The 16,912-nt window shown below is 40.3% G+C and overlaps 1 protein-coding gene across 8 annotated transcripts in view; it reads right to left on the reverse strand.

Annotated features, from left to right (window-relative positions):
* PHF3 (PHD finger protein 3) overlaps positions 1–14,154 on the reverse strand; it is a 51,005-nt gene extending 36,851 nt beyond the window's left edge. Inside the window, exons 1-2 of one of the 8 annotated variants that reach the window (XM_008921291.3) lie at positions 14,020–14,154; positions 4,036–4,304 (exon numbers count right to left, since the gene is read on the reverse strand). In XM_008921291.3, coding sequence (XP_008919539.3) covers positions 4,036–4,279 — 244 coding nt within the window. In that variant the 5' untranslated portion in view covers positions 4,280–4,304; positions 14,020–14,154. Of the gene's footprint in view, positions 1–4,035; positions 4,305–13,394; positions 13,465–14,019 lie in introns of those variants that run through there. The other 7 variants (XM_029962784.1, XM_018077888.2, XM_029962787.1 and 4 more) reach the window with 7 other exon arrangements.
* Between the last annotated feature and the right edge of the window lie 2,758 nt (positions 14,155–16,912).

Below are 16,912 nucleotides of genomic sequence, written 5' to 3' on the forward strand. Positions count from 1 at the left end.
ACAGAGAACTTCCTAACCATGCCATAAGAGCAGCAATCTGCTCAGTCTAACTCCACAAACCAGCAACTTAACTACATCTTTGCAGTTTAGCAGTCACTCTTTGCAAACACATTCTAAAAGGATTTCAGCATAACATCTGTTAATTTGACACCTATTCTATCCAGCTTCTGAGAGGGTCATAAAAAGTTACTTCTATCTCTGCTCAAAGCCATTACCAGGATCACCTGCAAAGAATCTTGTCTTCTCTAAATATGTAATTATTCAATCAGATCTGAAAAAGACAATCCCATTCTATTACTCAGTGGCAATTACAGAGCAAGTTCAGCAAGTTTGGTCAACTCTGGCTTTTGTTGGTCTTTGTCTGACCAATAATGTCACCTAACTGAAGAACTACTTAGATCCAGAACAATCTGGATTCAGGCCAAGACAAACATGAGATTATTTTTACTGGTAGTGATATAGTTCTTCCTACAAATAGACAGGCAACAAACATCCATTGTCATATTCCTTGCCATCTGTCATATACCAGTACTGCTAGATGCTCAGTACAAGACAAACATGGATGGACCTGTTGAAGTGAGTCCAGAGGAGGCAGCAAAAATGAATGCAAGGCTGGAGCATCTGTCCTTTGAAAAAAGGCTGAAAGAGTTGGGGTTATTCAGCATGGAGAACAGGGGGACACCTTATTGTGGCCTTTCAATACTTAAAAGGGGTTTATTAAGAAAAATGGGGACAGGCTTTTTAGTATGGCCTGTAGTGATAGGACAAGGGGTAGTGGTTTTAAACTAAAAGAGGGTAGATTCAGACTGGATATAAGGAAGAACTTTTTTTATTATGAGGGTGGTGAAACACTGGAACAGGTTGCCCAGACAGGTGGCAGATGCCTCATCCCTGGAAACCTTCAAGGTCAGGCTGGACACGGTTCTGAGCAACTTGATCTAGTTGAATATGTCCCTGCTCATTGCTGGGGGGCTGGACTAGATGACCTTTCTCTTCCAACCCAAACCATTCTATTTCTCTTCCAACCCAAACCATTCTATGATTTTGTTACTGTTCTCCCCAAGAGACACATTTATAATTCAAATTAAAAAACCTGCATTTTTTAGATAGATGCCTCTAACAAGCATTGACTGGAAATTGAACTTCAGCTCACAAAAATCTATGTGTTTCTGTCTTATAGACATGTACTTGAACTGTTTAAAAGACATACAATCAATTGCTACAAGTGTCCATCACATACAGTCAGATAACTGTAAAAAGATCTTAGTATTAACATAAAGCTTAGTCCATGATGAATGCTATGCAATATAAACCCTAAAGCTGAGCAAGACATGTTGATGAATAACTTTGGATTAGGCCAGTAAAAACTCCCAACAAAAACTAATGTCAATACAACAGTAAGAAACAGAGCAAAAAACAAACCCACACTCAAAACCAACTTAAGATCACGAGTGAAGTTCTTAGACAAAAATACCTGATCTCAGAAATAAAGCAGAAAAAATGTTGTCACAATCCTGAGAAATCAGGTATGTGGGTAAGAAGTAGGCCTGAAACAATCCTTTCTCAGAGCTTCTGCTACTCACACATACTCATGTTCACTTAAGAAATTTCACAGTTATCAGCCTGGGTTGGAGGCATACAAAGATAGTATCTTGTTTGTGCATAGGTTTCCAAATACTCTTGAACTCTGCTCAAACCTGCTTTCAAAGTATTAGTGAGCCATGCCTTCTGCTCCTCCACTTTATCAAGAAGACCTAATACCATTTTAGCTAAAACACCTCTTCAGTCCAACTATTATTACCTTTATCTCTTCAGCTTGCTCACAGCAATCAAATAAGCTGGAGCATGAAATCTTCACCACTTTAACAACTCTACAAAGCAGAGTACATTCCAGTTATTCAAGAAGCAGCAAGCATGATAAATCTGTCCTCTGCTGGCCCTGTGAATTAATTTCCATGAGTAGTTTACTCCTATTCTTAAACTGTTTAATAGTCTAGGCATGAGTTGTGCAAAGTATTGTTTGAAGGTCTAGAATAAATTGTGGTAAATAAATTTGTGCCTCTGGGAAAAATTAACTCTTTTCTTCAGGAATGAAATCAAGGGTGTAAGAAATGCCATCAGTGTTGTAGTTCTAAAAATACAGTAAGGCAAGTTTTGTGGTGAGAGTTATAAATAAATTGAGAGTGAGAGTTTTAAATAAAATAGTGAGCTTCCATCTAACCTGTCTGGAAAAAACAGGTTTTGTATGGGTTAATTCTTAAGGGTACCATCATCTTGCATGAGAGCATTCTTACCAGCAGACTACATCAGCCGTGTTACATCACCAACAGTATCAGAAAATCAAATAAATCACAGACTATATGAACTCTGAAGAAAGACAAGTAAAGAAAGTTTACTTCAAAGTCATAACCGTTATTCTTAACTAAAAAATTATAAGTGTGTACTGCATCATACCAGAATAAGGACAGTTGTTATCGAGACCTACAAAGAACAACAGCAAGAACAGTTCATGTCTTTTTGGACACCTACATTAATTCCAAATTGCTTGGTTCAGGTTATTTCCTGAAATGTGGCTCTGTTCTTGCTGCTTTCAGATTTAAAAACAAAACATTAAATTCACAAACTCAGCATAAATCAAATCAGTTTTGATTCCCTTAGTCTGCAGACAGCCTGGAATAGTAGCCCCCAAGTAAATGCATTAGCTCACTTACTTTTTATGGACCTTAAAAATTAATTGTGATGATTTAAGTATTAATAGTATTAATTATTGACTATTGATCGCTTTCAGGAGAAATATATGCCAAAAAGCCCCCAAAAGTTTTTCTGTAACTTCCAAAATATCCCTATTAATTAGTCCAACATTTTAAATGCACTACAGGTTTACTGAAGGATGCACAGGATGCAGTACAACACAGGAATGTGCATCATTGGCTTTGGTGGAATTTGATTTGGTTGTGTACATTGTACAGTCCTATGCACATTAGAAGGGATACAGTTTTGTTTGGTGGGTTACAGACAAGAAAGTGTAAGAACACAGACTACAGCAAGAGGAAACAAAAGCATTCTTAAGAACGGCCTCAAGAATGTACTGCTGAAGTAGTAAAAGAATCAAGTACCTTGTTTTAGCTTTGTAGTTAACTTTTTCATTACTTAATCAATATAATCTTTGATTTACACTTTTCCATGCTGTAATACCACTTAATTTAGTGAAGGTCAGAATTTACCTATTACTAGCTAGACAAAAAGTTAAATGTTGATATAATCACTTAACTGCATTAATCTACAACACTTCTCAGTAATGAACCTAACAAATAATTTTTTTAAACTTCCCATCAAATAAAGAACATTACTAAGAATAGAGTATATTTGTCTCTTACACCATATTCAGTATAATTATTCTAACTATTCATAAATATAAATAATTTTAGTGATTGGATCATCCCTTTTATCATCCCTTTTTGGTTTTTTGATCTTCCAAAACTACTCCACAACTCCTAAGATTATTTTTATTTAAAACTTCACTCTATTTTGGTTCTAAATCAGGTATTCCAAACAAAATTGTATTATCTTTCCAGGGTTTTGAAGCCAACCAAAGCAAAACACCTGAATCCAGTATCAGCTGAGTACCAGGCAGCCTAGCACCAACAAAATAATCCTGAGGTTAGAGCAGTAATTTGTACAACTCTCATGTTCCTACTGCTAATCCAGAAATACAGTATTTTTCAAGACAACTAGTAACTTCAGTGATCAGGCACAGTACTTACACTAAACAAATCACAGCTTTCACTGGGAATAACTTACACACACTCAAAGCCTAGGTTACTTGTGATAGGAGCCCTCCTCTATCGTTACACTATAAAATTAAAAAGAACTGCTCAGTTTACATGCCAAGCATGTAAGCAGCGCATCAAAAAGGGCAGGAAGGAGACAGAGATCCCAACTTATTATTTCTACATTACAAAAAAGGGTCAGAAGTAGAGTATAGCTGTATTTTAAATTGTTTAAATTGTAATCTTAAAAAATTGTAAGATTTACCTGTAGAACAAGGCATCTGGAAATTGGGACCATTGCTATCCAAAACAGGCAAACAGAACTGGGCACTTGCAGATCCTAGCATAGGATCCTTATCGCTGAGCATGTTCTTCAGCGAATCCTCTAAGACATTTTGACTTGTACTAAAATCCTCACAGACTTCATTCTCCAGGTTGGATCCTAGAAATAGGGCATCATCTAATTGTTCAGTAGGAATTAAATGGCTAAATGTATCAACTATATCCATGAAGACTCCTGTGTGTCTTTCAGCCCTATAGAAAGACAAGAAAAATACCATAAGAAAATAAGCTACAAATTGTAAAACACCTAAGAAACCAGCAAACTGTTTTGGCTTTTGTGTCTTATAAAAAATGCTTAAGGTACTTCAGAATTGTAAAAAAAAAAAATTAAAAAAATCTGCTTATGGCTTAGCATGGCCCACTGCATAACTAAAAATCAACTCCCTGATTATCTTTAAAAGAAATTCCATGCTAAGTAATATAATCTCTGCTATCAGCATCAGAGTGCTGCCACTTCTACAGAGTGTGTATAACTCCTTTCTAAAATTTGTTTAAACCTCAACCAACCCAAGGGGGTGGGACATCAGAGGAGTAGGAAATCAACAAGTGAACATGGTTAGTAGGTGAGCACGTGTCTTTCCTCATCTTTAAATGTAAAAACCTGAGGTCAGCTTCCACTAACACCACTGGAGCTGACAAGGTTCCGGAGCCTGCCACACTGCTACTACATACGACTAAGAAACACTGTATTTCTGTTCAAAGAGCAACTACCACGTACTTACAGGAAGTTACTACTTCTATACAGCAAAGTTTTCTCTCTCTTAGTTTTCACCTATCAATACATTCAATAAAATTACAGAAATTTTATATGAAAATCTGAGAATTCTGAGCTGGCTTCAAAAGGGCCAGTAGCCTCTTAAAAATCTCAATTTTGAAGAAATTTAGGTACATTTCTGGAAGTTTACCTAAGGAACTGTATTCAAAGATGGTATCTACACTATACAAAGGATTCCCTGTTTTCTAGACCTTCTTTGCAATGCAGCAGAAACGCAACTATTGCAGCAGAGATTCAACTAATAAGAATGTATAACTACACAATAGAAGGGAAAAAAGTCAACAAAACATTTCTTCAGAAGTTTTTACTCAGCATATACTTAGAGTGGTGAGAGATAATTATGATAAACATGGTGAGACAGGCAAGGAAAATGGAGTTGTGCAATAGTGCCTGGCTCAATTAGGCATACAGAATAGTCTGGGAGACTGGTTTTGGCACACAAAGCTGTTCAAGCTTTTGGAAACAGAAAAAGGACACATACTCTCCTACTCATTCCTTTATCATCCTCCTCCCACAGACTAAAAAGGATTTTTTTCCTAGAATGAGCACACTAATTAAAGGAAAATGGCAAGTGAGAATTAAAGTTTGCAGTGCTTGAATGACTTTACAGATCACTATTCCAGCAACCTGCAACTAAATAAATCCAGTACTTACTCATGCTTAATAGAACAGTAAGTACGCTTCCTTGTATGCATCAATGGGACATTTTTGTTTTAGCAATCAACCAGGAATATCTCAGCCAGATACATACAAGAGCTCTGCTACAATTTCAACCTGTATAACATAAATAGTTATGCAATTTGTTTTATTTCACAAGTTTACAAAAACTACAGGTTTAGCATGATGTTTTATTTTGAGTGGGTTTCGTTAGGGTGGGTTTTTTTCTTTGCTTGTGGGATTTTGTTGGGGTTTTGGTGGTTTTTTTCTTAAACATGACACTCTTTCTTCCTTCTCCCATAGGGCAGCTCAGAAGAAAACAATGGTCAGGTATGGCACTGTGTCTTTGCAGAGCATGGCATCTTTACAGTTTCTACACAGTAACCACAACAGAACACTCTAATACACAAGGTCCTACTGACCAAACAGGCAGCATGAAGGAAAGTCTGGCCAAATCAGGTGCATTTAGTAAGCAGGTAATAGCCTTAAGCAGCAGGTACATCATACTTTGAAAGCTCCCTCATCAAAAAATGGACTGCTTTTAGCAAGCAATGCAATGCATCTACATATACACACCACACCCACCAGCAACTATAGCATTCAACACTGTTTTTGAAGTTATAAAAATAATTTTCAAATCTGGCAACAAATGAAGCAGTAAACTGATAGAACAGGTACTATGCTACACTGTACAATCTGTTTTTATTATTATGCCAAGTAGTTACAACAATTTGACACTACACAGCATAAACTACAAGAAGTGCAGTGGCTCCAAGTAAGAAAATAATTACAAATGCCCTAATACAGTGCTTTAAAGCACTTTCCTGTAATGACAGGTTTTTTTCATATTAATATTACATGAGCACAACAGTAACAGCCACATGATGGTGAACCCTGACACTAACAAGCATAAGTGACACTGCAATAGAACCCCTGTGTATTGTGAGAATGTAAGAAACTTTTTGTATCCAAAATTAAAAAGTGACGGAGGCTTTGAACACATTTACAGTAAAATATCTCAAGATTTTTTCTGGATAGGAGAACATTTACATAATTGTTACTCAAATATCACTGTTACCAAAGCGGTGCTGACTACTGAACTTAAGAGCAATGTTAAGTAGCCTCGAGTAGAATGTTAACTCTTGCTACAAAAATTGCTGCTGACAGAAATTAACTTCTGTCTTCAGTAATGTGATGAAAAAAAAGATTACCTACAGTTTTGCAAGACTACCACGCAGCCATTCAGAATACTAAAAGCACTGCAAAGTAACTGCAAAGTAACTGCAAAGCAACTATACAGGCAGCGGCCACAGCCACCTCCAGCGACGCGCAAGCAGCTAGCAGAGAAAATTCAAGAGGAATTTTATTGAAAGCTTTATTTCTCGAGCATGAGTCTACGATCAAGTATAAGTTCTATCCAGATTTTGCAATGAGAAGTCATTGTACAGATATAAAAGAAGGGGGGTTGCATATAAGTCCTACTACCACAAAATCTAAGATTAAAGGATTTGTTCTACAATTTTTAAAATAGAAAGGCTGTGCCAGTAAACCACATGAAATCAAAATTTTGCTTTACCTGGTTCAAGAAACCACTGTGCAATTCTTTGCATAATTTGTACAGTACCAAGCTATTTTAGAAAATTATTCCTAACATTACTAGATTAACTACCACAGGAAGTGTAGAATCTGTGGGACTGACGATTAAAGACCGACTTCTTTAGCTACACAGATGACTGTTAGAAACAGTCGCTGCAAAAAAACCAAAATCTTCCCTTACACAATGCCTCAAGTGTATGAATTTTGAATGGTTTATTTTGCATTTGAAACACTTCGAATAACAGGAAAAATAGCCAGAGGTACAGGTAAAAGCACAGTAAAGTTTTTCATGATCACTTATTTCCAAAAATAAGTCTAACCCCTCAAAGGAAGAATGTATTACTACCCTGGAACGCAGCTGTGTCCTCCACTTGAACCCTAATGGCCAGTGCCTCAGCATCACTCACAGCAGACACACACATACCAAGTGTACTCCCATTGCACACTAATTCAGAAGTGCTTTCCCATAGTTAATCACAAGCAACAGAATATGAAAAGTGATTTGCATGCAGAACCAGTGAGGAATGTTCACAAATGAGGCAAAGGAGCAAGGCCCAGCCAGGCTCAGTGAAACCCACCTGCTGGCTCCTGGAGCATCAGGGCATGTACTGAGACTGCCACAGCACAGCAACAGAGCTCACCATAAAGAAAAGCTAAAAGTATAGAGAGCATTCTCCTCAGTTCCTTAAATAAAGTACATGTCTCTTACACTTTTGTTACTGATTTGTTACAAACAGCACCTCCACTGCAAAAATAAGAACAACAATTAAAGAAGTAACACTGCAGCAATTACAAAGAAGTAACCCACCAACGACATCTTTCATCACTAAGTGATTGATCCAACATTATAAACTATGTGTTAGAAAGCACAACAGTTAAACATGGAATTTTTCCCACATTATGTTTACCATAAAATTTCATACTCCCAACATCGTTTTCTTTTACAGTCTAAATCTTCCAACTTAAGGAAATAATTTCTTCAGTTTTTTGAATTAATTAAGCTAGATATGTCATAACCAATACTGGTACAAAATAAACATGCAGTAGGATCGCTATGGTAGATTTTTATCTTCTCCCCATTCACTACTTTTTCATTATATCTCTAACAGCTAATATGACTTTCCAAAATTAAGAGGCAAATAGCCAGAATGATCACTTGCTAAGGAAAGAAACAGATATCTCAAACAAGCATATCCTTTCAAACTAATATTAGAAGGGGAGGAAGACTAGCATCTGGACACGAGATACTGTACTTCTTTAAGGTTTTTCATTGCTTAGTTTGTCTGCAAAAGAGGGAAAGAATTATGTCAGTTCCTGTTGTATTATTTTCTTATTGCGACAGAGAAAAATAGTTTAGTGGAGATATCCAACTGCCTCAGCATGTTTCTTATCTAAAATCCACCTCAAGCAGGGATGATCACAAATTGTATATACAACCAAGAATTGGGAATGAGGAGGGGCAAAAATCTGAAGGAATCTAACAAAAAAAATAAAAAAAGCTCACACTGCTTATTTGGGCAACTCAAAATCCTAGATGCTGAAGATCCTACCTACTTTACTGACCCACCTGAATCAGCGAGCCTGAAGCTGCTGAAGATACCATAACAATACTAGAATTCCTTCCATTTCATTGATGTATCTTTCTGAATAGTGTCTGTCATTTCCAATTCACTGAATCTGCCTAGTGCTTTTAAAAGCTTTTGTAAATCTAGTTATTGACTGGACTATGTAGGAAATATCACAACATTCAAAATACAAGACCTGGTCTCTTGTGCTTACGCACACCAAGTGACTGGGAGCAAGAACTAGTCATAACAACAGTAACAGACTCAATAAACAATCTTTATTTCTTCATGCAGTAGTAGTAAACTCCGGTCGGAAAAGCAAACAAAAGGAATGCAGCTACTTGCATGAATAGCACCTTAATGTCAAAACAAATGGGAAAAGCTGACCCAGCGGTGTTACAAAAGAATCAGTAAGTAACAATAACCAACAAAAACTTTTCATCAAAAGAGGGAAACTGCACTTTCACTGACATGAAATTAGCTAATAACACAGGCATTTTAAAAAAAATCCCTTGCCCATGTCTTTTGGTAACTACTGTACCCAAAAACAGCACTAAAGTTTCAAATGTTTCTCTTTGTTCACTGGAGCTGTGATGTCAGACCACCCAATGGGTTCACTGATACCTTGACACAACCCACCTACCAATGAAGGTTGCTTCAAAGCCCTGATGCACAACACATTCTCATACAATCCTCCTCGTCCCTCATACACAAAACTTTAAAGGTCACAAGCACCTAATTGAAAATTAATGCTAAGTTGCACGTATCTATGTTTTAAGCACTAGAAGCTGCACACCTTGTGACAACATTTATGGATATTACAGCACCAAAAGCCAGAACTGAGACCCAAGTCTTATGCAGTAACAGATTTTACAGAGTTCACAGTCTAAATACATCACTGGACAAAAAAGCAAATCAATACCAGACAGTGCATCAGTGGAAGAAGACAAACTTGACAACTTTCTGGTGAGTTTGAACTCTAACATCAATCTGCTTTCTACTCTGGTTCACGGTGACTCAAAACCCATCATCTGAGGTGGTCTTCGAGAATTCAATTAACTGACAAAACATTTTTGATGAAATAAGCAATATGATTTATGAGCACATGAACTACAACCTAGCCATAAAAACATGTTTGGAACTGTTAAAAGAAAATTTCAGTGTCCCTACTCAAAAAACGGATATTCCATCCAAATGTTCTATGGTTTACTGACCTTTAGTCTTTAAGCATCATCAAATTTGATCTTCCTCATTCATCTATCTCTCCTTAAACAGGACACTGGCAAAGACCTGCCTAACAGCAACATGTACACAACAGGTTTATTTGAAACATCAGTACCGCCATAAAGGAAGACCAGATACACTGACAATCTTAGAAACATCAACTCATAAATATCCATATGCTGTAAATCCCCTATTTAGTATTTATTAATTTAATCCCTCTTTTAAAATTTATGATCTAGCTTTCAGTGGCACCAAAACCAAAGCCCTGCTAAAGACCAAAGAAAGTAAATCTGAGCATTTCTTTCATTCTTAATCAGCTCTTCTATCCTATTTTTGTGTTCCCTCCACCCTAAAGTCTTCAGACACCAACTGACTCAAACTTCACCACCTTGTTACTAAAATCTCAAGAGACATACCAAATAACAACCACATCCCAAAATCTATCCAGAACCTAAAGTTATATGCTGCTCCCCTCACTGACAGAGCAGATCTTTGAAATATCATGATAGCAAGTAGTAAGAGGACAGAGAGCTCAAGATATTTGCTTTATTAAACCTTCCCTATATGAAATACTTACATTCACCACTCATAACTGTATCTCATTTCAGTGAACAGGAAGTGAAAGTAAATTTCAAACAAAAGGACTTAATTAGAAGACAAAGAAATGCAGAAAGAGTACAAAGAAACCTTTTCTTAATCATACAATATCAAATTATCAGATCACTGAAAATCATCTTAACAGTCATGTTTTGAACAGTGTAACTTCCCCCAAAAAATATATTCCTCACCCTCACTTTATAGCTAGAAGAGGTACATAGTGCTGCACTAGAAATTGTGTTACGTCATAAAAATGTCTTTACGTTGTGAAATGTAGAATATGTAAATATAAAACATGAAATGTAAAGTCTTTAAACTGTGAAATGTTAAGTACACCATTTTTCTTTGCTGGACTGTCCCACCAGCGAGTACTCCTGAATCCCCAAAAATTTAAGCATAATTAGAGATTATACATAATTTTATTAATCTCTTCATCACTGCATATACCTCTAGAATTTTTTAACTCACTACCAAGAGACATTTCCCAAAAAGAAAAAGACAAAGGCAGATTATATTTCCATCACTACTGTCATGCTCTTGAACTCCTTCCACCCTGGAGTTCCTTAATAATTGTTTCAAGTATTTTCTCCTGCAACATAGTATAAGAATTAAACCGTGTAACAGGTTACACTGATTATTTGTCAGTCACCCCAGAGAACAATTTCATTTGTAATATCTTTTGAATTTCTCACTGTCTCTCTCATAATGGTTCATTGGAAACACACATTAGAATTAGAGTTTGTTTAATTTTTTCAGAAATTGTTAAAAGCTTAATGGCTAAGCCTTATGAAGTTTTTTAATGGAAATATACCATCCATCACATAGCTATATTGACAACACTCAGGTGGATGTGGCACAATGTCTCTATTTCTCACTTTTTGCTTCTATATAATGAGCACTCCTATGTCTATTGCTACTTCATATTACCTTTCAAAAATATTCCCTTATCATAAAAAAAGAGCTTCTAATATAATGTACCTCTCCCCCTGGTATTTTTAAAACTTGAGTTTAACAATATTTACGTTGACCAAGGAAAATACAAACTCTCATTAAAATAACATATAAAAAAATTCATAAGGCATACATCAGCTCAACTCAGCACAATAACAGCAGTAAAGCTAAGCCCCTCTTTAAGGAGGTATGTCAGGCAAGATGTGTTAGAGCTTCTGTTCTCTTTGAAACATCTTACTACTGTATTGCATTACTTCAGCTAACTGTGTTGAATTAGATCTAGACAACATGGTTTGTGCCATGCCACCAAAAGGTGCCCTTTCAGTAGCTTGAAATTTCTGAGGGTTTGCAAATGTAAAATGCACATAAAAACTGAATGACTGAGTAACAGGCAATAATAGCTGAAAAAAAACTTAGGTGTTCAGAACTCCATATTTATATGTATAGTCTTTCAAGCCAACTACAGAAATTAAAAGCAGAAGCTACTTGGTACAGCAAAAAGGAGAGCTTCACTGTGGGATATACACTAAGCGTAAGGACCACTCCAATTATTCCAAGAAATATAAATATCTATGTTTTCAAGGTCGTCTTTATATTGTGTCCCAAACTGCAACAGATTAATTAAGCAAAACAAACTATGAATCGGTGGTATTAAAGAGATGCCATATGTTTACCATCCTTATATTAAATCCTAAAATATTTCAACTGTTTAGCAACACTAGCATATGTTTTTATAAAAGCAAACGTATAAAAATTGTGTAATGGATTAACAGCTACATAAAAGACAATATCACAACTACAATTTGTATGGTATAGCTCCTATCATGCCATATTTCTGTCTTTCCTTGCTCGTTTTTATGCTTCACTCTACAAGCTATTTCTACTAACTCAACCTATGCTGCACAAAGTGCTCTTCTTCCAAACACTGCTCACACGGCTCTAACAGGTCTCCATTGTGCAGACCATAGAGAATGCACACTCACAATCACGCGAGTGATGGCTTTACTAAAGCCTGAGAGTTATTAATTATTTGCATTGCAGTAGCAAGCAATAAGTGCAGTCACACTGCCTCAGAAAGAGCACTTAATCCCAGAATAGGATCTGGAAATATCACCAGGCCACTGAATCCCCCAGGTACTGCTGTCGACCACGTTTTCTCCTGCACTTCCTACTGTGGATTACTATGTGCAACAGTTAAATGCAGAAATTTTTGGTGATGCTAAGTTTGGGAGACAGGAGGAGGAGCCCGGAACAGGTCAGAACAAGAGCAGGAAGAACAGCAGAATCTAAATTGGTATTTGTTCCTCGGGTTTGTATGGGGCAAGAAGATATCGGCGGCTCAGAGGGTGGCAAGTGACAAGCGTTGCTAAGAAGGGTCAAAACGTGGCACCTGCGGGGCAGGGCAGGCGGCGTGGGGGAGCCCGCAGCAGCAGCGACACAGCTTCGGGCAGGGAACCTGCGGCAGGTCCCGCACGGACACGGGCGGGCGGGGCCGAGAGGTAGCGAGGCCGAGGCCGGAGCGCCATGTCACGGGCCGGGAGAGGAGCCGGGCACGGCCGGACCGGGGCCCGCGGCCGCAGCCTCCGTAACAGCCGCGCCAGCGCTGCCAGGCCGCGCCCGGCCGAGCGGACGGGGCGGCTGGGGCTCGGCTGAGGACCACGGTGTCGCCTCGCACGAGTGCGGGCGGCGGCACCGGCCCCCGCCCAGCCCGTCCTGTAGGCCCCTCCGACTGTACAGGCCCGGCCAGCACAGGCCGCGGCCCCGCGTCGCCGCCGCCGCGGCAGGCCCGCCCAGCGCTGTCCGGCCCGGCGAGGGCTGGGCGAGGCCGCGCAGCGCGCGGGGCCCTCCGCCTCCACCCTCGCGCCGCTCCTCCCTCCCTGCTGCCCGCCCCGGTCGCCGCCGCCGCGGTCAACTCACCCGCTCCGCCGCCCGGCGCTGCCTCGCGGCCGCGGGGAAGGGACGCGGCGGCCGCGCCGAACGAGGGAGGGCGGGCGGGCGGCGCGCGAGCTCTGCGGGGCCCGCGCGCAGCGTGTCGCGCCCGGCCTGTGGCGGCCGCGTGCCGCTGCCCGCCGGTGCGCGCCCCCCGCGCGTCCGGCACGCGGGGCCAGGCCGCTCACAGTGACGGCGCCGTTGGAGCGAGGCAGTTGGAGGCGGGGGCGCGCCGCGCAGGCGCCCTGCGGGAGCGGCCGGGACCCCCCGCTCAGTGACGTCACTGCCCGGCCCGGCGGCCCCGGAGGCGCCGTGAGAGACGGCAGCGACTGCGGCGGGGCCGGCGGCCCTGCTGGGGTCGGGGCTGCAACAGCCAGAGGCGCTCGGTGGCAGCCGCGGCCCGGCCGTGCCTCACAGGCCTGCCTGAGCCTGCGGGACGGTGGGTGGAGGGCGGCCGGGAGGGTTTTCCTCGTCAGGCCCCGGCGCGGGAGCCGTAGGCCGCGGCCCCGGTGGGCGATATACACGCTCTGAGCGGAGGGTGCGCAGTGATGCGGCCTTTCGTCTGCAGGGAGTAGCTGCCACCCCCTGCTCGGCGCGGCCCGTGTTACACAACCTGCTCGTTATTCCATCCTGTGCGCCGGCGGTCCCGGGCGGATTCCTTCGGCGCTGGATATGCTGGGCTCGTCCGTTCCTACGTGTGGAACAGGAACAGCCTCCGGAGCCCGTCGGTCCCGGGCGGACACGGCTCGTGCTGCCTGTTGGTGGGCGCGCGTTCTCGCCCCGGCCGCCTCTCCCCGGGAACAGCCGCTCCACGTGCACTGCGGGACCCGCGGCGCACATTTACATAAATCCACACCAGAGGGGCCGCTAACGTGTGTTTGTCAGGGCATCCGAACTTGGAGTAGTTTGATCGCTACGTAATGTTATCCAAGAGCAGGACTGTCTTTCTAGTTTGCATGATAACATTAGCTAAGTGCAACACTGGTTATGCTGTTCTCAGTTCTGATCGCTGGCATAAGGTGCAGTACAGGCTGGTTACTGCACGTATCAACACCCCCAAAAGAGAAACACAATGTTCTTTCTAAAAATCAAATTTAGAATTATCTTATGGATGACTATATTAATGCTGCCTTTACGTATTCCTCATATTTTGTAATGAAATGTAAACGTCAAGACAAGGATGAAGTTAAAATGCATTTGTTTTCCTTTAGTTTCTTTTTTTCAATTCTGTTTTGAGTCTTTGAGTTGTGTGTTCTCTAGGGCTTTCTGTAGTGCTACAAAGGCTGGAATACATTAAATATTTCTCTTGCTACCATCAGTAAAAAGGAAGCATTAAACTGAAGGCATGGTAACACAGCAATACTTTCAGGCACCACACAGGGTAGTTGCAACAAAACAGTAACACCTTTGAAGCAGAGCACAGTTTTTAACCCACTCATTTTTTTTCTCCCTTGTGATATGATTCTTAAATCACCATTATGCAAATCACCACAAGTTGGGTTTTTTTCGGTTTTCTCCCAGTTTCAGAAGGTCTTTACTATCTGGAGCAAAATTCAGTTAAACACATTTGAATTGCACAAATTTTCCAGCATTCAGCCCTTTTGATTTCATTACTTTTGACACAAGCAGCAGGCAAAGCACTGTTGGTAATCTGATCATTGTTAATTGCCCTATTCAGTTCTTTCTTTATTTACACTGTCAAAAGTCACATAACTCCAGTTTAACACAGCGTGCACTTTTGATGTGACCACACTGGGCCAGTCCCTTTATAGTCACAATCGTGTGTCATTTATATAGTATACGAACCAGAACATGTTCCCCTTTACCCAGTTTCCACCAAGTTTAAGACAAGATCATTCTCTTTCCTTATGTAAAGACTCGTTATCAGCTGTCAGTTGTTGGATCAAACAGCAGTTGCATGTCCTAACCTAGAAAGCAGCAGAAAAACATTCAGTTCCACAGGTGAAAGGGACTGTGACTTTTAAAATTAACAATGCAGCTTGGTGAACAAAGGCAAGGTTCTGAAGGGTGTTTAGCCACTGATTTTATGACTAAGGGTAGATTTTAGTAGATGAAATGTGCAGAAGCTACAAGCTATTAAAAATTATCCAATGGAATACACAGATTCAAGACTGAAAAAAAAGACATTTTATCCCAGAAACAAGAGGAGTTGCAATTATTTGCAGAGATTGGTGTAAAACAGGGAAAAAAAATCCTCGAATAAAGTTCTGGAGCACTGGAGGAAAACAAACTTCGATAGCCAGCACAAAACAGGCCTTTGAGACTTACCCATCAAACTAGCTTGGGCACTTGCCCATGGAACTAGAGTTACTAATTCTCTGAGTACTTGAGATTTCACTCCAGTCCTATTTACCTTAATTTTTATCTTCTGTGGAGGCAATTATATGGTAGTAAATTAGTAAAACTTAATTTTAGTAAATTAGTAAAACAGAGGCATAGAGACTGGCAGTGTGCCTTTCTGATGGGATTGCTGGATTGTGGGACTGTTCTGTTGAATATGGCAGAGCACAGAACCAAGAGACCTTCAGGTGACCACTGTGCAGAAATATGCAAATTGCTAATTAATCACATGATTCTAAATAAAGAAAAATGTAAATAAAGACTAAGGGAAAATGCAATAAAATAATTTATGAATGAAGTACATACAATATGTCATTCTGAAAAGCAAAAATCAAATTACAGACCTTAGAAGATTAAAAGTTTGAATTTGATATTGCGAATGGCCCTCCAGGCTGCTAGAGAAGAAATCTTATTAAGCACCACATGTTTTAGTTTGAATTCATCTGTCTTGGACAAATATAACAAGGACTATGCATGCCATTCTGATCTTCCTCAGCATAATTCTTTATCATATTCTAGGTTTTATTAAAGTGCAATTATATAGTTATCTCTATGATGTGGTTTTATGTATGATATATTATTATATATTTATTGCAATCATATATACACTTACACAAAAGTGCAGTTTCCAAATCAATTGTTGAGAAATTTCACTCACTCTCTGTCTCCAGCCTTCTGCTATTGTGTGTGATTGTCTCCCATTTTTTCTACCTTAAAACTATTTTACTAAGTCTCCTCCTCCAGTTTAACTAGTAATCTTAGTGTGGCACAATAACCTCTGGGAAATCCATTCTGCATTTTATTCCACCTATTTTTTCCCCCTAAGAATTTGTTATTGTCACAGGCCCAAAGCTGCCCTTCTCCTTTTTTCCCTGTTCTTGTGCAGAGGTACTGAACTGGCAAACCTCCAGCTATACAGTACTGTGTTCGCAGGCTGAATGAGGGGGAATGTCCACAGCTGTGCATCACTAACATTATATGATGTGGGAGCACTCGTCGTGACCCAGCTGTGCACCACTCAGCTCTGCAGTATATCCGCTCTCAGCCTTAGTGTCCTGCTGACATGGGCAGTGCTCTGCTCCCATGTCTCCTCAGGCAGAGGGTGGGTATGCAGAGAGACAACTGCAGTCACATGGCTCAATCCC

This window comes from Manacus vitellinus, unplaced genomic scaffold, assembly GCF_001715985.3.
Source record: "Manacus vitellinus isolate BGI_N305 unplaced genomic scaffold, ASM171598v3 scaffold_4_pilon, whole genome shotgun sequence".
Lineage (NCBI taxonomy): Eukaryota > Metazoa > Chordata > Aves > Passeriformes > Pipridae > Manacus > Manacus vitellinus.